The following is a 21,282-nucleotide window of genomic DNA, read 5'->3' as shown; positions in this document are numbered from 1 at the left end:
ATAGTTAATTATTACTAATTTCTTACACGCTTATAAGTTGATGAACTGAAGACACTGATACTGTCTGTTTCTACAAAAACAGTCCACTCCAGACAAGGGGACAGTAGGGCAGATGGGAGTTTGTTGATACATTTTTACTCCATTGATTTTTATTCAGGCTAGGTTAATTTTTAGCAGATAATTTCTGAATAGGCACATACCTAAATGTCTTATAAAAAGCTGCTGAACTACATATCCTCGAAGTCTATTTTGTGAAACTGTAAAATAAGCAGCCTCAGACCAAGTACAAGACATTCATGATCTTAGGATGCTCTTGAAATTGAGAAACGGGACAGGAAAGGCAGTTGTCAGAGATGATGGCCTATGTCAGAGGCCATATTTACATCTCAGAATGAAATGCGAGAAACAGTCCCAACATCAATATTTTCTTTAGCTCTTAATAGTTTTTGTTGGAGGGGGGAGAAAGGGGAAAAAAAGTGCTGGTCACATGATCTCCAAGAGGGCGGGGCTAATGGTTCTCTCGAGGAGTTCGTGGTGAGTTACACAGACAAAAATTAAACTGTCGAGCAAAAGCAGCTGTATATAATGCTTGTCTTTAATTTTTGTGTGAGCATATTTGTAACGTCAGTTTATTCACTCAATGTTTTGCTAATTTTTCATGGCTATGGCTCATTGTGCATCGCAGCTTGTGTTTATTGTTGAGCGTTAGCAAGCTAGCCTGCTGTACTCACTGTACAATGAGAACCGTAGAGAGTGAATTTACAATGCTTTAATTATAAATCTTTGGTCATTTCATGCTTTAGTAATCCGTATAGTCACAGTTTTGTAAAGAATTACATTTAGTTTTTAAAAATAGAACGAAGTCCTAAAGTACATCGAGGACAATCTGACGATAGACATGATTCTCATGTCGCTGTTGTTGTTTCTCCCATCTTCAATTTCTAGCTCGAAAAACATGGACCAAAAGATACCATACGATGACTATCAACTGCCAGTAGTGTTTCTTCCATCCTATGAGAGCCCTCCTGCATGGATCCCTCCACAAGAGGTGCTTTAACACTATTAATGCATGTTTTCATCTTTTCTTTTGTGATCATATTTACCTAATTCATATTTTTCTTCCTAATAATCAGAGGATACATCACCCTGACTATAACAATGAGCTCAGTCATTTCCTACCTCGCACTGTAGTCTTAAAAAAGCCCCCTGGAGCACAACTGGGCTTCAATATTCGTGGAGGAAAGGCGTCGCAGCTCGGTATATTTATTTCAAAGGTGAGTTGTGTCAATTAAAACCTTCTTTGTTTATCAGAAGAACTGCCCTCATCATCTTGGTCTTGTTCAAAATGTCTTAACAGGTGGTGCCAGATTCAGATGCCCATAGGGCAGGACTACAAGAGGGTGATCAGGTCCTTTCTGTCAATGATGTGGACTTCCAAGACATTGAGCATTCAAGGGTAAGGCTTGATATGTCCGTCCAAGAGACAGAAACGCGCTTGATATCTCCTCCTCTAATCTGTTTTTGATTTCTCCTAGGCTGTGGAGATTTTAAAGACCGCAAGAGAGATTTTAATGAAGGTCCGATACTTCCCTTACAGTGAGTATTATATTCATCCTTCCCTTGAGATAGACTTGATGTTTTCAATACACCTCTGTTGTTCCTTTCTTTCTATTCTAGGTCTATATTGTTTAGCTTATTTTAATCTTAGATATTGTAGTTAACTGATTTAATTGGAGTACCTGACACAAATTGGTGTTCTGCATCTGTTTTTCTAGATTACCAACGGCAGAAGGAGAGGACTGTACACTAGGTGGCAGAGATGACATTCATGACTGAAGCAGTGACGCAGCTGATGAGGCATTGGTGTGTCAGCCAAACTTTCATCTTCTCTGCATCATCTTCCTCCCACTAACTATTGTCTCTGACTAAAAGACTGCTCAAAGAAATCGTCTTCAAACACTTTAAGAACATGCCTGATGATTCAAAGCTTCCTCACCCATTTAGGTCGTTTTTAGGCATCTGTGTTTTGAGCTGCATACGTTTTGAATGCAGCTGGTAAAATTTCCAGATCATTTTCTCTCATCCCATTCCTCTGGGAAATGAAGCATATTCTATGATATATATCATGCATATAAAAAGAAAACATGGTAGAAATATTATTTATTGAATTAAATAATTATATAGGGTTATAGGGCAAAGGGTACATCATGAATAAATTATGATCGGCTATTAATATCATCAATTGATGTCCTGCTGACAAACACATTGCTACTGATTAATTCATTGTCATTGTATCAATATGCTAATGAAAACAGTGCTGTTCAGGTGCAAATACTTTATGCTCATTTTTTAAATAAACCTGTATGTTGAAAAAGCTCAGAGGGGGAGGGTGTGTGTGTGTAAAATGAATACATTCTCAGATTTGGTAACTACAGTTATAAGTAGTGTGGCTAAATGTTAATATATTGCATCAACTAGTGGTACTATAAATATTAAGTCCTATTAAAATTCAACACATTTTTGGAATTACATTATTTTATAACACAAAATTTAAGTTTACCTTTTACTGTGTCACAAGCTCAATGGAATAGGACAGTTTATATGCAAATATAAACCTACCAAAATGCAACATTCATATTGGACGAAATAAAAGAAACGTTCTTCAAAAGATATTTTGACCATTTATTTAAAATTTTAAAAGTATAAAACTTTATTACCCTGAGAGTTAAGACTTCATATATACATGAAATTCAAGTTCTCAAAGAAGTTTTCATATCCATCCATCCTCAGAAAGAAAAATATCATGTCATAAATCTATAGGTAACTGCCATTTATAGTCCAAATGTCTTTGCATGGATCCACTGGTATCACGTTGTTAACATGCCTTTTTCTTTCATGTTCAAGGGCCAAACACATATTTGAGAAGTACAGAACAGCTAATTTCTCTGCCTTCTGTTTTCCTCTGCCTGTTACAGGCAAATGAACTATACCACTTCAAGTAATAAATCATGAGGTAATACCACTTTGTGTCTTGGACTGCTTTGGTCATATTACAGGGCCATTACACAGATTTTCTCCCATGGTTCACACACATGCCAATACAGCTCTTTGAAAAAGCACAGACACAATTACACAAACATAAAAAGGATGACATCGCAAGGAACCTATCCCCTACCATGGAGATTTAAAATAAGGATTAAACATGCTTGTCCATATTCATAAAGAAAAACAATCTATTCACCTGCATGTCAATACAATCATTTAGGTGTAGCTTCATCATAACCATTTAGTAATAAATTACAGGTCAAAAAAAAGGTCTCATTTAAGAATGAACCACCTTCAAAAGGATTTCAAATTAAATTAAGGAGTAGAGCTGCATAGTATAAAGAATTTTCCCTTGTTCAAGTAAGCATCATGTCACGTGCGATGCCCTAAGAAACCCAGACATCAATAAAGGAATGTGTAGCACAGTGATTGTAAACTCTTACTCTGTGAGCGGGAGGGAGGAATGTTGACGTCAACTAGCTATAAGTGGGGAAAGAGGTAAGAGACTGATCCTGCGACGTGGACCTTTTCTTTGAGCCGTTTTAGCTGCTGTCTTCATTCTCTTGAACATCCCTGGATGCGCTCTCGTCCACGTTCTCGAGCGAGTCTCCGCGCTGGATGGACAGCTCTGCTGGATCCATCATGGGCAGTTCACTCTGTATGGGGTACAGCCACGGCTTATGATCTGGAGAATTTGCTGCTTTCCATGCAGGGTAGCTCTGACCGGCTTTATGAACGCTTCTTAAGACCTGTGGAATGACAGAAGAAGGTCAAGGAGTGGCATGAGTATCAACGAAAATTACACAACTTTTTTTTTCAGTCTTGTGTAACCCAAACAATGAACTGGAATCCAGTTTTACCTCATTTTCAGGCAGTGCTAGGACTCCGATTGCAGCAAGTGCTTTTTCTCAAGCATAGTTATTAATAAATAGTGTTTCTGGTGTCTCTCAGGGTCTTCAGAATTTTTGGCAGCACAAAGTATCAGTGTGCGTGCAATACTGCCTATAAACTCTGACTTCTGAACTAAAGGTAATGGGCTTTGTTATTTTGTCAAACAGTCTTAATAGAAAGGAAACAAACCACCTAAACACAAATAATCAAAATAAAATCATCAGCATACTCCTTTTAGACATGTGATAGGGTTGTACCATGGAAACGTGTGTGTGTGTGTGTGTGTGTGTGTGTGTGTGTGTACTAATAACAATATGAACCGTCTTCAACATTGTTAAGAAATGTTTGAGCATCAAATCAACATATTAGAATGATTTAGAATGACACTGAAAACTGGAGTAATGATGCTGTAAATTACGCTTTGCCATCACAGGAATTACATGAAAAATATCTTAAAATAGAAAACTGTTTATTAAACTGTAATATTTTCAAATTTTACTGTATTATCAAATAATTGCAGCCTTGATGAGCATTAGAGACTTTTCACAAACATGTGTGTGTGCGTGTTAATCAAATCGTAAACCTGATTAATGATCAGTGGAAAGACAAACACCTCAGTTTTCAATAATAGTGTATAACACACAAAGTGTGATGTATAGACTATGTTATCAGTGTGCCCTTTGGACAGAGATACCGTCTGGTAACACAGCAAACAGCCCTACCACGTGCTTTAATGCCATACAAAACTATGAAACCAACAGCAAAAAAAGCCACAATTTAAAACAAGACTGACTTCTTGTTCTCAGTCAGAAGAACATCTTCACCATAGTTATCTTTAGATATCAATCTGAACACTTGATGAGGGCTGAAGCATTATTAGAGGCGTTTCTAAAAACTAAAAGTCTAATTGTGTCAGTCATAAATCACAAATGATTAATAAAGAGATGAGATTTAGCCTAAGTGATGCGCTCTTCTGTAAAATGAAAAGAATGACTGTAGTCATGCAGCCTACAGACCGAACAAGATAAACGAGTTTCACTTTGGCACAGCAAGTGCTGCGTGAGCGTCTTCAGTACAAGATATTCCAGTAGGTTACCATAGTAACAATTCTGATTTCACAATCCTTAAACACAGACCCACATACAAAGATACTCGCATCCTCAAAGAGTATAAACAGCAATAAGAGACTAAACGTGTTCACTTACTTTTGGAGCCAGGACCTGAGATGCTTTGTTGACAACCCACTTTGGAAGAGACCCTAAAAGAAAAAAAGAAAAAAGGTTATAAAACAGCAACAAATTAAAGTCTTCCAATGTAAATGAATGATGGGAGTGAATCGGTTCATACCTCTGGGATCAGCCTGTGAGAGGTATGTGAAAGTGCAGCTGTTGGGCCCAGTTGGTTTGAACAGGTAACCCGTCAGAAGGGAAACGGCCCTCACCAGATCCTTTCGTGGGGGATGTTGCTAAAATGAAAGCAAAGCTTTATTACAGTATTTGTATAATTTTTTTAATTGATGTAGTAATACATTGTATTATTTATTATTATAAAATAATGAGAATAATGTTCAATGTTAAAATATTGTCTCCTACAATGATGTGAATTTGGATGGGTGAAAACAGTCATTATTTTTGCAATTCCATTTGACTTAACATTCTACCTTTAAGAAAATCTGATATTTTAAGGTCTCTTGCTTTAGACATTCATTAATAGAAGGTGTAAGTAAATAAAAGACGTACCGGATGTTTCACTGAGAAGTTAATGATCACATACTCATTTTCAGACGCCTGCCATGAGCGCAGGGTCACCACATCTCTGTTCTTCAATGGTTTCGGACAAATCCCTGTGAATAAAGGAGGGGAAAAAATATTTGTATGACATATAGGCCCATTAACAAACGCAACTTCACTGCCTAAATACACACAAAAACATGGTCCCAGCAGGAGGCTTATCTTCAGCCCTGTACTGTGATAAGCCACTGCACTGAAGCAATCACATTGTTAGGTGAACTACTAACAAAAGCCCCAAAGAATTACTAGAATAGCCATAAGACATGAAAGAGGTCTTAAAAATGGACAGAGATTTAAAAGATTACATGACTCACAAGAATAGTAGCCCACATCAGCATTGGGAGCCAGGCGAGCGATGTCAAAACTCTCAAGCATCGTAGGATCCCATGACTTTCGGTACTGACTGTCATGAAGCACGTCATACATGGTAGCAGCCGATACATCCTTTATGTTCATTCTACACTGTATTGGAAACAGATGCATTTGCATTAGTGTTGTTATGGCAGCAGTACACACAGGACTGGACATGTAAATTAAACTGAAATGTAATAGAGAGAAAAAAAAGAGATTGTGATCTATTGGGGGTCCATAGAGAAAATATGTAAACAAAGTAGCTACATTTTCATAACTACCATTAAATCATGTCTAACCAATGACCCATTAAGCATTTCATGATGTAATAAAATTAATGTTCCTAATAAAAGTCATTATAAATAAAATAAATGTTCCTAATAAAAGTCATTATAAAGGGTTACACACACACACACACACACACACACACACACACACACACACACACACACACACACATATATATATATATATATATATATATAAACTCTTTATAATGACTTTTATTTGGAACAATATGCCCCTGAATGGTCTGGGTTGGGGGCCCTGCTGTAAAGTTTGAAATAACTTAAAAATGTAACATTGACACCATAACTTTTAAAGACAAATCAAAACAAAATATTGTCATACATAGTACACACACATCATAGTAGTTAGGCTTAAATGTAGGCAAACATCTTACCTTGATTTTGTGGACTTTGGATAAGTTCACTTTGTTGCTTGTAGAAGTAGATAAAGGAGGCCCCTCGACCCATACCTCCATGTCATTCTTATTATACTTGTTGAGCCAATTCTCGGTGGACAAGCATTGTTTTTTGAACTCATTAAACATGAATTCATCTGGAATGATTCCCGAACCGCGAGACATAACTGAAACAATTTCCACAGCGAGAATTACAGATCTTGTACCGAGGCTCAATAACTTTGCTCTGCTCGCTTAGTATGATGTGGTGTTATTGTAGTCACAGATTAAAATTTCAAGCTCGACAAGATTTTTCTCACAAATTCCAATCCCCACCTGTCGTCAACGCTTGCGCGTGGAAAAATCGCGTCACCACTTCCGGGAGTAGAACAGGTGTATTACAACACTAAGGTGCGCAGCTAGTCAGTCAGCTCTGAACAACAGTGATTTAGCACACTGACATGATCTTCATTTATACCCAATGGCGTTTATGTACTCAAGTGAGAGAACTGTTGACAAACTGGCGCAAACTGGGTGTGTCGGACCGCCCATATTGATTGGTCATTCGGGTGCAGGTCCAGTGGTCTCTCTCTGCTACTGCATTGATATGCATGGTTAATTCATAACGGAATGCCAAGACGAGCTGTGATTCTGTGAACTCCGCCTTGTGTTCACGACCGAAACCTTTCTTCAAATCACCTCCACAGGAACAACATTCTACAGGCTTGTGCAATGTGCCATTAAGAAGAAACTGCATTTCAAAGCTGTTTCTGTTCTTTGTGTTGTGGACCAAAGAGAACTTAAGAGTTTAAAAACATGAAACCCTTTAATAATATTATTTAACCTTTTGCTTACTATGTATGCAGTATACATAAATATTCTTATATAAACAGAATACCGGTCTCAGCTTATCACAGGACAATAATCAGTATCACAGACACAACACAATATCTGCAGTTTAAACTTTTTTATTTATGAAGATTTGTCATATTAATTCTCTATATTAACTATATATATCTATATTTTAGCTTGTAATTTTTTTTTTGTATAGTATTAACATGTTTATTATGTACATGAACATTTAAAAGGCCTGGTGTCTCCTTAAGTAAATTAGCCTACATATTAATTTGTTGCAAATAGGTGTGATCAAGTAATCCACGAAAGTTAGGCCACTGTATAATGATTGGGTAATGTAATTATAATATGTATCAAGTCTGTTTCTAATACTCAAAACTGTGTATAGGCCTATATACAGGAACCAGAAGCAGGACAAACAGCAAATCTGGTGAAATATCTTTTATTCATGTGATACATTTTGGTGTCTCTTTAACCGTCCATTTTTTACAGCATATAATAATAGTACTTTGTCACACAAACTTAGCTAAACACTAGTAGACAGCGTATTTCAAACAGACCAACACACTTCAGAATAGCACACAGCTGAGTATTCAGTGAGTGACACGTGACGTGATAGAGCTGTTCAGGAGGGTTTTCACTCTTATTTCATTTCCTACATATCAAACCATAGTAAATGTTAATGTTTAAAACACACTTGATGCCCTTTTTTAGTCTTAATGATGAAAGGATTTGTCGGTTTACAGTTGAACGAGAGGAAAAGCGACAGTGCTGGGGGGCTCGGTGATACCTCTCCAGCAAATAAAAGCCCATTCAAGCTATACTGTTGAAACCCAGCATTACAGATGGGACGTGAAAGTCTTTAATAGTGGCACGATTGTGACACGACTAGGTCTTTGTGATACAGTAGCCAGGCAGCAATGCAAATTATACATCAAACTTTGATTCCCACACATTGCTAACTGCCATTCCCATCAAGCATACAACACATTGTATCACTAACTAGTGAGATAATAAATAAACACATGAAACCAACAGTCTTACGACGAGCAATACCAAGACGTGTCTGTACACTAAGCGATAGCCGTGTTGAAGGAAGAAATCTAAATGTCCTGTTTAACAAAACCTCATTATCTCTATGCAATGTTAATAGGCTCGAGCAAACCACAGCACTGTGGCCTGATTTGGTGCACCGTGACAACCAAACAAGCAAGGCATTTTGTGTTAAACTGTCTCTAAACTGCATGCGGTCCCTACACTTGCGCAGCAAAAAACAAGACAGAAAATGAGCAGAATTAGTGCTGATGCTTTCCATATCCAAGCTCAGAGCGACGTTACGATAGTTCTGTTAGTACATACACGTTTTTACAATTAACGTTAGGTTTTGTGACTACGGTCGTGGATAAGTCATTAAATATCTTAGGTTTTGAATTTGAACTAAATTAAATAGCAATTTTCCCTTTTCTAAGAACGTTAAATCCAATTTATTTCCCCCACAGCTCAATACATTCTACTTCCGTGCAACCCTCCAAAGATTTCGGTATAAAATTAGCCTGTCCAGAATTAGGCTTGTCGCAAACAAAACTGCTAATTTCTTTGTCCATACATGTATATTTCCTGAAACAAAACAACTTTAAAATGATATCTGGTCCCTAATACCATATTTAACATGAAAGCATCCAATTATACAGAATAGTGTGTCCATGGTGACATTTCACGACAAAATCGTAGAGATTCGTTCTGTGTCTTTCTTTTAAATAACTTTTGCCCAAAAACACAAACAAAATAATAGTGTAAAAAAATTATATGAATCAGTAACAGCCAGAAGTTCTTCCTCCAGTGAAATAAAAAAAGAAGGCAAAAAAGGCCTAAAAATGATGACATCAGCCCCAGCTCTGAAACATGTTAACTTCACAACAACTATGTTGGCACTGATGTGTGAAAACTTAAGAGCATATGAGCTTGAGTCAGTCTGCAATCCCATATAATGCCATGCAGCCAGAACAGACGTGGATCTGAATGGTTTTAGCATTTAATCTATGCTGTGATTTTACTTTTTTCGTTAATAATATATGCATTTTTGGAATCCATTTTAATACAGAGTAAAAGCACATCCACACGGTTACTCTGAAAAGTCACTGAGTCGAAGAGAAAGAAAAGGTTCTCCGCTCATGACACGGGGCCGTGAGAGGAGCAAGTGACCACTGAGAGGCAAGCTGTTTGTGTGTGAGGGGGTGGAGTGAGGGGGACGCAGGACCTGGTGGGGGGACGAGGGTGGTTACTAGCACGAGCAGCTGCTCTCGGTAACGGGCAGCTCTGGAGGCTTCTCCAGTTTGATGTCGATCACTGAAAGTTTCTGTCAAGGATCAGTTACTGAGAGACTGGATCATTTGAATAAGCACGTCTTTACACTTTTCATTCATTTCTGTTAGACGAAAACGCTGGCAGACAAGAAGACATGCTTATGATCTCCTGCTATCAGGCTGTTGTGGACAAACTGACTGACATTTTAATGTGAGAGATGGCATATTTAAGGTGCATGTGAAGGATACTGTCCTCTTTGCTTTTCTCTGGTGTACTATCCATTCCAGGCAAAGCTGCAGCCACACGACGAAACAGCTAGAGAGAGAGAGAGAGAGAGAAAAAAGAAGTTCATTACTTAAAACTCTGCTTTAGCCACATGTACATAAATCAATGCAGGTTTAATATAATACAAAATATTTATCTTATTAATAGGGGAGACTGGGGCTAGTTCTAACATGTTTTACTCCAGTCAACACACGTTGACCTTTTGTGACAATATTTTTTTTACCATATTGTTATACTGTATATAGAGTAAGTTATATTATAGGCTATTATAGGCTTTTCAAGTACATTTAAACAGCAAAACACATATACAACAAAACCTCATGAAAGGGACAAACATCATGAAACCTCAAAAATAAAGAATAAACATTTCAAACTCTTGTTTTGGCCAATAGATACTGTAATTAAATCGTAAAACAAATCACAATATATGTAACTCAATAAAATATGCAACTTCGAATTTCTTTTTTACTCACCCAACCAGTATTACAAAAGCATTCCCTGGAATGCCTTGGTACTCAACTAAAAAGGATTTTAAAATTCTGTATTATCAATGTTGAAAACAGGTGTGCTGCTTAATATTTTGTGAAGAAACCGTGATTAGCTGTTTTCAAAGAACAGCAATTATTTGAAATCTTTTGTAAAATTGCAAACGTTTTTACGGTCACCTGTTTTGACCAATTTAATGTGTTCTTGCTGAATAAAAGTATTCATTTCTTTCAAAACCCCAAACTTTTGAACGGTAGAGTGGCTCTTATGACAACTTCCTCATGTGCAACTAGCCCTAGTCTCCCCTATTTAAAAGAAATTACGAGGTAATTTCCGATGACACTAGCATTATAAAAAAAATTTAAAAAAAGATACCATGATCCACTAATTCTGAAAACAAAAAGCAATACAATATGCTATTAAAAAGCACAATGCATAATGAAATGTCTACATTGAGTCTGTGAATTACAAGGGGTGCTAAAACACAGCGCATAGAGAAAAATCATTCTAGCGATGCTTGGCCAACATGCAAAGGACATCTGTGACACAGTACATGGGGAGCACTTCAAGCAAACAAAACACACAAAAGAACAGCATAATAGCACAGGACACCTGTGAATGTGAGGCGAGGGAAGAATGGCTAATGATGGGCGAGGCGGGGAAAGATAGAAACCAAAGAAAGCAGAAGATAGAGTGGTGGAGGGGAGGTGGGGCTTGGCCGTCCTCATTTCTCTGTGATTCTACCTGTTTGACATTGTAGCCAGTCTTTGCGCTGGTTTCAATGAACATGACATTCAGTTCCTTAGCCCTCTGCTCGCCCTCCTCTGTGGTAATCTGTCTGCTCGACCGGAGCAGGGAGGGGAAAGGAAAGAAATACAGACAGACAAAAGAAATGCATCAAGAAGAAGAGAAAGAGACAGAGACTGCCTGAAGTTCACATTAGTAATAGGGAAAAAAAGAGGGATTAGTGTTTTGATAGGACCCCAACACAGGTTGAAGAGTTGAGAAATGGCTGAAATCGTATCTTTGAAAAGAGATCACTGCACTGCAGTTCAACAAAAGGGCCATTCACATGGAACACATTTGTAACTTGAGGAAAATAACTTGAGGACAATCTACAACAAAAATAAACACCCTATCAAGGGAAGTGATGATAATGTCATTGGCACTTTGGTCACTGAAATATCCCGTGTTTATTTTCGGATCCAGAAATGACGATTCTGTCATCTATTCCTCACCCTCATGTCATTCAAAGCCTGTTTCACTTACTTTGTTCTGCAGAACACAAAAAGATTTACATAGAAGAATGTCCAAGCTTCTCTTTTCCATCCACTTCTATAGTATATAGAGGGTATGCGCGTGACATCACCATTGGCCGGAGTGAACGCGGTTACACCCACTGAGTGGCAGAAAGACTGAGCTGCAACATTGGCTTTCAGAGTAAATGCCGTGAAAACACACAAAGCACAACTAAAACTGGCAAGAGATTTGAGATTGACTGTATACATATATTTGACAAGAAATCTGAGGTATATTTTTACAGGCTGCCGAAAGTTACCGAAAAGAGAGGCAAACGGATCGCTGCAATTCATAGAAACAACTGGACAAACTGGATTTGCAGTTATCATTTTGTGTCAGTATGCTGAATTTGTGAGTAAAAATCATACCCTGTATATTGTATTGTTATATATTGTATTGACAACTCATCAATTAAATATTTACCATCTTATATTATGCATAATTGGATGTTTTTAAATAAACACTGACTAAAAACTATACAAGTCTTAGGGCTGGACGATATGACGATATATATGACATTGATATAAGTGATAACCTGGATTTAGACCTACCTATATTGTATTATAAAGCATTCACAGGCAAATTTGCTTTATGTATTTTCCCAGCGTCAAAATCAGACACATATACATGTCAGGAAACACGATTCCTGGTTGCATGTTAATATCCATGGATCACTTGGTAAGTTGTAAAGGACACTATATCGAGTCCAACCTTTAGTTTAAACTGATAATCCCTCGTTTTACTCGCGTTTTCGCAGTTTCCCCTATTCAAATCCAGTCATTAAGCAGGCTCTTTTGCCACTCAGTCCGGCGGGAAAGTGACGTCAATGCATACCCTCTATAGTAAAAAGACATTTTGCTAAACGTCTCCTTTTGTGTTCCACGGAAGAAGAAAAAAGGTTATACATGTTTGGAATGACACAAGGGCGATAAATTATGACCGATATTTCAGTATTTTGGGTGAACTAGCCTATCCCTTTGTCTTTAAGGCCCGTACACACCGGGACGAATATCGGCGCGCGTTATTCGCCAGCGTTTTTCAACGCGTTTTTTATGTTCACACCCAAGCGTTTTTCGCTGACGATGAGCCGAGTGAACATGCAAATTCATTCCCTGACATTAGATGGCGCTTAATGTAAAACAGAAATACAATACCACTCCATAACAGTCTATACTCTGCAATACCACTCCATAACAGTTCTCTTTTAACAAGATTTTTGTAGTCGCTGTCGCGTTTGTCATATAGTTCTTTATACCGACACCAACGAGACCAGCAGCTCTACATTCATCTTGCCTTGCATCTTCCTCGTCATTTCTTCCCGGCAGTGTCTGTCTATGGGCAGTGTAGACGCTACTTGGCGTATATCTTCTTCGCTGTTACGTATGTGTGCTCGGCAAGACCGTTTTGTGTTTGAGCGCCCCCAAGTTGTGTTTTACTGTAACTTCAGAAGCTCCAGACACGTGAGCAAAAGCGCCAATCTCATTGGTCGGATAGTTTTTGACGCGGCGCGTCAAACCAAAAAAACTAACCCGAGGCGTTTAAAAAAAAATTACGCTTTTAAGCGAGGCGTTTTTCACGTCGGTGTGCACACTCACATTGGCGCCCTTTGTTTAGTCACGAGGCGTTAAACGTCGGCGAATATCACGCGCGAAATTCGTCCCGGTGTGTACGGGCCTTTAGACTGTATCTGTGGCATTCTTTCAAATTGATCGACTTACCACAGACAATAATTTTGCCTTTTTAAGATAGTTATGCCCGGACCAAGACTTTTGACATTTTCTGTATTGACTTAAAGGATAATTCTGGTATTTAACACCTTGAGTCTATTTTGTAGTTTGTTTTGGATGAACTAGAGTGGTGGACACAGACATTTTGACGATGGGTCCTGTCTCGACTTTTTGACTCTTAGAATCACCTTTGACCGCTTCAGAGTGGCTGTCTATGGGCATGCACGAACATGTCCTTAAAACAACCCTTAACGTTCGTTTTCAAAACTGTGCAACTCACAGAGTGGTTAGTGGTGTTCGTTGATGATTAAAAACAAGTAGCGTAGCGAAATACAGTTTCTGTCGTGTTTTATTTGTCATTTTGTAAAATCCCATTGATTTCTGTTGGAGGACTCATTGCTCGTTGATATTACTGCGCTACCGGAAACGGAAAAGTGGGCTGTTTACATTTGGTTGTAGTCTTTTTGCTCAGTTCTCCGTCTCTCAGAAGGCTAGCGTGAGCAGAGCAACTGTGCTCTATGCGCTAGACACCGAGTTCCGTACAGCGTCCCTGTACGGCAAAGTGGTTGTCACCATCAAGTGGTCGGGAATGTGCTGACTCTTCAGACTCAAATATCGAGCGGAAGTTTATACGCGGTTGTGAGGTATCTGAAAAAATAGTTCCACTATAGCAAATAACACGGATTGAAATCATACATTGCGCCGATATATTTGTTTTTAATCATCAACGAACACCACTAACCACTCTGTGAGTTGCAGTTTTGAAAACGAACGTTAAGGGTTGTTTTAAGGACATGTTCGTGCATGCCCATAGACAGCCACTCTGAAGCGGTCAAAGGCGATTCTAAATGAGTCAAAAAGTCGAGACAGGACCCATCGTCAATTTCAGTGTACACCACTCTAGTTCATCCAAAACAAACTACAAAATAGACTCAAGGTGTTAAATACCGGAATTATCCTTTAAAGGAAGTCAAATGATACCCAAAAGGATTTAGATGTTAGAAAATGTTAAACTGAAGCATACATTGTTAGCTGAAAGTATAATCAACAGGGCAAAATATTTAACAGAAGGCCACACAAGAGGTAGGAGATGTAAAGATCTTTGTAAATGACATGTTCAAATTCAATGAAAATCTGCAGAGCTTTCTGCCTAATTCCGTGGCTGTAGAATCCATGTGGGTGTTATGTCACATTCCTTCCATGTTTCTTTGTGGTATCCTTGATTAGTTAACAACTGACATGGTTGCTATGTGATTCTATTACAAAAAAAAATGCATGTTCGAAATTCTGTAATTTCAAACTGGAATCCATACCATTTTGAGTTTCAACTGAAAATCACCCCATGTAGATTTTATATCAGGTTCAAGATTGTCACGCAAGTTTGTGGTGTTGACCAATAGAAAGATGCTTGGCTCCATGCACTGCTACACTATGGAAAATGGACCTTTTTTCCTCACGAAATTTCCACACCTTTACGATCAGACTCAATATTAGCCTATTTTAAATGTTGATTTGAGGTGTTGCACATTTTTTTGCTAGGATTCTTCTAGGATGTATTACTGTATTTAGCTTGTTTTTACAATGTAAGGACAGTCTCCAAAAAATATTCTGTGGAAATCAACAATATGCCACAGATTCTGTTATACGAGTTATAACGCTTAGGTCTACACTACAGCTGTATCGTGTCACCCACCTGTTTGACGTTATAACCAGCTTTGGCGCTGGTCTCTATGTACATCACACCCAGTTCCCGGGCTTTTTTCTCTGCTGCCTCTACTGACACTTGCCTGCCATAATCCATAGTTGAGGTGTGGACACAGTTCAAATTAGAATGGATATGAAAAACAAAAGTAGTAATGGGAAATCAAAAATAAAATCAACAAAGAGAAAATATGACCGAAAAGAAAAGGAACAATGGCACAAATTATTCAACATAACACTCAAATTAATAAAGAGAAAACTGAAGACAAAAATAACACATGATGAAGGGCTTAAAACGTGAAGTCTGAGGGATGAACAAAAGATGTGTTCATCAAACTCCTGTACCTTTTATCAGCCAAGTCTGTCTTGTTGCCAACCAACATGATAATGACATCACTTCCTCTCTCTGTTCTGACATCATCTATCCACTTTGAGGTTTGCTGGAAGGAGTTAAGATCTGAAGAACAGAAGGAAAAATTTTAGGCATGGACTTATTACAAAGGAAAAATGTCTCTTGTGATCTGCAGGAACTCATTTCATTGATTAATTGCAATTGAATGCAAAATTCTAATTTGGCAGCGGTCAAAAATACACTTCATTCACTTCAAAGCCGAGCTTCCTTAGAAGAAAGTGTGCAAGCAGACTGTTAGAATGAAGTTCAACAAAACAGAGGACGGTTAAGTTAAAACACAGGTAATTTCAATGCTCAGTGTGCTCAGATAAGAGAGAAGTATGTTTAATCTACTTTTCATTTAATCTGAATGAAATAATAAAAAAAGCATTGTTCCCAAGCAACCATACTAAGATGAACTGCCATGACCTAGAAGCAGCTGCTGAATCGTGCTAACTGTGTCCTGAGGGCATAGATCCCTGCTGACCCAATGAGTGAGGCTCAGACTCACTGGTGATGTCATAGACCACCACAGCAATAGTGGAATCTCGGATGTAGCTGGGAATGAGGCTGCGGAAGCGCTCCTGGCCTGCAGTGTCCCATAGCTGGAGCCGAACCTGATGGACCAGCAAACCGTGGTGTGCAAAGAAAACAGGGGAAAGAGAAAGGCAGAACAGAGAAAAGAAAAAGTATAAAGAAAGGATAGAGCAAGGGAGCAGGGTTAGACGAACAGGACAACATCAAAGAAGCAAACCATGAAGGAAAAGGAGAAATGCACCTACAGAATTTACCGATTTTTGCTTCTTTGCTTATAGATCATAACCACAAGGTTTTAGGAATCTGAAGGCATTTCTCCATTCCTGCTCTCTGAATGACGCTGCTTTCTGCAAGATGCTTTGCAAATGGCACTCCTTATGCACAAGTATTGCTGGACAAGTTCAGGCAAACCAACACTTTATGGTTTTGAAATATTTGTAAAAGCCCATATTGTACTCAGAGGAAATTTTGCTTTCATTTACTCACCCTTATGTTGCTTAAAACCTGCATGACTGACTTTCTTTAGCAGAACACAATGTATTTTGAATAATGCTTTAACTATATTTGTCCATATAATACAAGTCAATGGGGTCAAAATGGGGTATTGTGTCCAATATAATAAAATACAGTACGAATTATATATAAAACTGCTTTCCAGCAGATGAGTTAAATAATATAAACTAACTCTTAATTAACTCTGCTCAGGTGTAAAAGTCATACTAAAAAAAACACATCTTCAAACATCCAATATCAGGGAAAATGTATTATGCAGTGGAAGAGAACTCCATAATCGGGGAGCAGCTACAGAAAAGGCCCTATCTGCATTTGATTTTAATATCGTTTTAGGAACAATGAATACCATCTGATTAAATGATCTCAACTGTAACATTCTGATCCAGCAATATTTTAAATGTCAGAATAATTAAAGTTATACAGGTTTGGAATGACATGAGGGTGAGAAAATTATGAAAGAATTAAAACTTTTGGGTGAACTATCCCTTCACATGGTTTTTCATCTTACTTTGTTTTAACTTTTCCAGAAACGCTCAAATAAACCAGCACACTTATAAAGCTACATGAGTGCCATTTACTCAAGCAGAACCCAACTTGACCCCACCATGTGGTGAAGCAGGAGCACTAGCTACATACTTGCTATATCATAGACCACCACTGCGGCTGCTGAGTCTCTGATGTAACTGGGAATGAGGCTACGGAAGCGTTCCTGCCCAGCAGTGTCCCACAGCTGTAGCCGAATCTATGACCGTCCATGCAGCACAACAGGCATGGGGACCCATTCAGCACCCAGCCATGGAAGAGAGTGGGGTGAGGTGGACAAAGACACAACCAAACTTAAAAAGGTGAAATCAAAATAAATGACAAACTAATGACATAAGTGTGATGATGAGCTAATAGCATGCGCAAGGAATTCCGCAAATGATAACTGTGATGAATCTGTGACAGACAGTGAAATCACCTGGTGGACTAACTTAGCCCTATTTGGACGTTAGAGAAATGCGTCAGAGAGACACAGGCATACTTTGTGATTTTAATCCTGTCTGAATCTGCCATTTCTGTGTATTTTCTCACAAAACCTCAGTAAAAATTCCAGGGCAAATTACCTACTGTTTTTGGCAAACTCTCAATGGTCCACTGAGAAAACTAATCCTCTCCGAATGCGAAAGTCTGTGATTGTAATATAGCCAACTAATGCTTCTCCTCATTAGTTTTTTAACCTATCCTGCATACCAATCTTTCACATGCTTTCATTTCATTTTAAAATGGATGCTATCTGATGAATTGTTTATTATTATTAAATAAATAGAGCCAAATCATGAAAACTGTAAAGACAGCCCATTTTAATATCAGTGTCATGTACTTTAAGATACTTGTCTAGATGTCTCTGTTCACTTATGTGGGTTTATTATAAACAGCCACTTCAATAAACTCATGTGAACTATATTTAAATAGTTTTTAATAATATATTAAAGTTATATCAATAAGTAATTCATTAAAAAATATACAAGTCATAAGTAGCACAGTAGGCGACCTTCTGTAATGCCCATGTCTAGAAAACACACACTCCCAACTCTGTAATCTGTGATCTCAGTTCCATCCGAATCGGTGCATGGAATCACAGACGTGGGGTGATAAGAATTGTTACTCAAACATAGTTTAGAAAACTAGTCCTGTCCGAATAGGGCGTTATAGACCTTACAGGTGATATTAGAAAACATCAAGGTGTGAATGACTTGAGCCAGTGTGTGTCAAAACCATCTATTACACTACTACTAACATTAATAGTCGATATTTCAACTAAATCAGGCTTTAAAAAAAGGCTTGGACACACAGAGACTCCTTGGAAAATATTCTAGAAATGTTGATCTCCGTCCTACCGTGCGGTCTTCCAAGTACATGGTTTTTGACAGAAAGTCTATACCAATAGTTGCCTATGGAGAGAAACTGGGAGTTAACTTAGTGCACAATCACATTGTAAAATACAGACCATTTAAGGAATATTTATTTTGACTGTATTTTCTGTGAAACACAAAGCTAGATATTTTGCAGAATTTTCATACTGATCTTTTCCTTTCATAAAAAATAAAATTGATCCTTGTTCACTGAAAATCTAATTTGCTCTTGTGCAAAATCAAACTTTCTGCAACAAGATACTTTTATATCAAATTTGATTTCAATGACACCAAAAGCCATTGGTTCTAATGTGCGTCGGATGCACACGTGAACGAGATTTGAGAGCTATGAACTAAATTAACACTCGACAAACACCAAATGCAAGATAAAATGGGCACTGCTAAGTGAAATAAATGTTATTGAGACTGGACTTGTATTAATAAAAAAAATTATGGTCTGAGTAGAAATATAAAATATTTCGGTTTCAAATAAATTCTGTTTTTTTTTTTTACTTAAAATCCTGAAAAATAAAATGCATCACGGTTTCCACACAAATATTAAGCAGTACAACATTATTATTGAGAATATTTTTTTCTTGAGGATCAAATCAGCATATTAGAATGATTTCTGAAGGATCATGTGACACGGCTGGAGTAAAGATGCTGAAAATTCAGCTTTCCATCACAGGAATAAATTACATTATAAAGTATATTAAAATAGAAAACAGTTATTTAAATTATAATAATATTTTATTGGTTTTTTTTATCAAATAAATGCTGCCATGGTGAGTTTAAAAGACATCATTCAAAAATATTAAAACCTCTTGAATAGTATATTTCTTGTTTATAAAAAATAATGTAAAATACATTTTATGGCTAGTAAAAAACTATATATTTAAACTTTGCTAGTGTGCCAAAAATGTATTTTGAACTGTAACTTCAGAGTTAGACAGCTTTTGTCCATCATATGATTTTGTTGTAAGGACAATGGCAGTGTGACTATTCTACGGAGTATCTCCTTATGTGTTCCATGGAAAAGATAAAGGATTGGATCAACATGACATCACTATTCATTAGTGAGTGAACTATTCCTTCAAGGAAGTAACCAAGCCGACGTCATGATAGCTTTCATAAAGTCAATAATACTTTTGATATTAAGTTGTTTTAGGTAACATGGTAAGCATCTGCCACACGAACATAACATGGGCTGTAACAATCACAGCAGGGGTTTTACCTGATAGGTATTATCGAAGCTGTCATACATAAATCTGGTGATGAGTGAAGTTTTGCCCACTGTGGAGGAAAAGAAAAACAACGCATTAGAAATAAGGGCCTCACAGTGAATGCGTCTCAAAACCTAGTGTGATCCCTACATAGACAGCATGTTTGACTGTATCACGTCAAAGATGCTGTCAAGGGAACGGAGGCATTGGTCTGCGCAGGATGATTCTGAACTCTGATCGCTGTGTTGGCAACATGGGTGTCGCCGTCCTGCTTTCCACGGCAACATACCGCATCAATACAGGCGAAGACGTGCAAAAACTGTCCTTTACGACAGCTGACTAATGCTTTTTAGCGTCAAATCCAGCCATTATGAAACGAGAACGTGGATGTGACGTGGATGATGTGGCAGTTAAACATCCCTGATGTGGTTTATAATATCATGATCTTGATTGTCACAGCCGGTCAGCTAGAAACATGCTAACTGCTAACAGTTAGCAACCATTTTCACACCAGACAGTATTGTTTTACATATTAAAACAGTTAACATCCAGTACTAGTATAATATCATTTGCATCTTATGTGTTAAACAGTAATGGTGGATGCAATCACATATAAACGGCCTTTAAAATGGGAGATCTCTGTTGTGGCTAGGAACAGAAAACACAAACATGCTAATACATGGATTTGATGGCTTCCCTCGATGTCTACATTCAAGAATACATAAACACTGAGAGGAAAGACAGAAAAATACATATAATCTATCAATTAAAGCATAATGAAGTTGATATTCGGATCTCACATCTTTTGTATAACGTTATAAGGTTAGTTCGTGTAACGTTACTGCAAGGATGTTCAATGCTACATGCTACACGTCTTCTGTAAAATTTAGTGTATTTTAAGTGCGTGTCGACAAACGTATCAGTCCAAACTGTCAAATCATTATTTGCATGTATATTTAGTAACATCTATTCTTCTGGAGCATCCTTTCACCTGGCCTGTCTAACGTTAACGTTAACGTTATCTCTCCGTCCACGTCTCACATATCTGAACACTTACCGCTTTGCTCGCCCAAGAAAACAAGCTTAAATTTCCGCAGAGGGTTGCCAAACTCTCCGCCGCCGGTCGTAGTAGACATATTTTTCGAGTATAATAAACAGCAGCTATCTAAATATTATATTCTGTGCGCGGACGAAGGACACTGTACAGTCCAGTGACGGAGCGCTAATAGCTGATGATTCCTGAGTGTGAGAGCGCCTCTTAGTGGCCAGAGAAGGAAACGCAGGACACGCTGTGTCTGTGTTTCAGA

The 21,282-nt window shown here is 37.9% G+C and overlaps 3 protein-coding genes across 7 annotated transcripts; 1 reads left to right on the top strand and 2 right to left on the bottom strand.

Annotated features, from left to right (window-relative positions):
* The first annotated feature begins 420 nt into the window (after positions 1-420).
* Positions 421-2,379, top strand: pdzd11 (PDZ domain containing 11). 2 transcript variants are annotated; one of them, XM_082177991.1, is made up of 6 exons: positions 421-534; positions 946-1,048; positions 1,134-1,274; positions 1,358-1,456; positions 1,536-1,596; positions 1,776-2,379. In XM_082177991.1, the coding sequence occupies exons 1-6, from the start codon at positions 488-490 to the stop codon at positions 1,808-1,810; spliced, it is 486 nt and encodes a 161-aa protein (XP_082034117.1). In that variant the 5' UTR covers positions 421-487; the 3' UTR covers positions 1,811-2,379. The 2 variants fall into 2 exon arrangements, with proteins under 2 accessions (XP_082034117.1, XP_082034118.1); XM_082177992.1 differs by lacking the exon at positions 421-534 and adding an exon at positions 568-606.
* Positions 2,380-2,669: 290 nt separating this feature from the next.
* Positions 2,670-7,249, bottom strand: stard14 (START domain containing 14). Its single transcript, XM_082177986.1, has 7 exons — positions 7,096-7,249; positions 6,760-6,947; positions 6,041-6,188; positions 5,676-5,779; positions 5,284-5,401; positions 5,142-5,194; positions 2,670-3,794 (listed from the first exon to the last, which is right to left on the bottom strand). Exons 2-7 carry the CDS (start codon positions 6,943-6,945, stop codon positions 3,588-3,590), a joined length of 816 nt encoding a protein of 271 aa, XP_082034112.1. The 5' UTR covers positions 6,946-6,947; positions 7,096-7,249; the 3' UTR covers positions 2,670-3,587.
* Positions 7,250-8,040: 791 nt separating this feature from the next.
* rab41 (RAB41, member RAS oncogene family) lies at positions 8,041-21,251 on the bottom strand. Of its 4 annotated transcripts, none has more exons than XM_082177990.1 (8): positions 21,033-21,251; positions 19,987-20,045; positions 18,738-18,791; positions 16,319-16,424; positions 15,762-15,873; positions 11,434-11,527; positions 10,167-10,233; positions 8,041-9,960 (listed from the first exon to the last, which is right to left on the bottom strand). In XM_082177990.1, exons 1-8 carry the CDS (start codon positions 21,109-21,111, stop codon positions 9,896-9,898), a joined length of 636 nt encoding a protein of 211 aa, XP_082034116.1. In that variant the 5' UTR covers positions 21,112-21,251; the 3' UTR covers positions 8,041-9,895. The 4 variants fall into 4 exon arrangements, with proteins under 4 accessions (XP_082034116.1, XP_082034115.1, XP_082034114.1 ...); XM_082177989.1 differs by lacking the exon at positions 11,434-11,527 and adding an exon at positions 15,409-15,502 and having other exon boundaries at positions 21,033-21,241; XM_082177988.1 differs by lacking the exon at positions 16,319-16,424 and adding an exon at positions 17,494-17,599 and having other exon boundaries at positions 21,033-21,239.
* Between the last annotated feature and the right edge of the window lie 31 nt (positions 21,252-21,282).

Source organism: Leuciscus leuciscus (assembly GCF_965113295.1).
Source record: "Leuciscus leuciscus genome assembly, chromosome: 8".
Lineage (NCBI taxonomy): Eukaryota > Metazoa > Chordata > Actinopteri > Cypriniformes > Leuciscidae > Leuciscus > Leuciscus leuciscus.
Note: the sequence above shows the minus strand (reverse complement) of the source record. Positions and strands in the feature narration are given on the sequence as shown.

Coding starts and splice junctions, on each gene's coding strand:
- stard14 (XM_082177986.1), bottom strand. CDS start 6,945: ATGTCTCGCGGTTCGGGAATCATTCCAGATGAATTCATGTTTAATGAG. Junction 6,189..6,759: donor CCAAAGTCCACAAAATCAAG/GTAAGATGTTTG, acceptor TTTCCAATACAG/TGTAGAATGAACATAAAGGA. Junction 5,195..5,283: donor CTCACAGGCTGATCCCAGAG/GTATGAACCGAT, acceptor TTTTTCTTTTAG/GGTCTCTTCCAAAGTGGGTT.
- pdzd11 (XM_082177991.1), top strand. CDS start 488: ATGATCTCCAAGAGGGCGGGGCTAATGGTTCTCTCGAGGAGTTCGTG. Junction 1,049..1,133: donor CATGGATCCCTCCACAAGAG/GTGCTTTAACAC, acceptor CCTAATAATCAG/AGGATACATCACCCTGACTA. Junction 1,457..1,535: donor AAGACATTGAGCATTCAAGG/GTAAGGCTTGAT, acceptor GATTTCTCCTAG/GCTGTGGAGATTTTAAAGAC.
- rab41 (XM_082177990.1), bottom strand. CDS start 21,111: ATGTCTACTACGACCGGCGGCGGAGAGTTTGGCAACCCTCTGCGGAAA. Junction 16,425..18,737: donor TGTACTTGGAAGACCGCACG/GTAGGACGGAGA, acceptor CTGGTCCATCAG/GTTCGGCTCCAGCTATGGGA. Junction 11,528..15,761: donor ACAGACTTGGCTGATAAAAG/GTACAGGAGTTT, acceptor CCGGTCGAGCAG/ACAGATTACCACAGAGGAGG.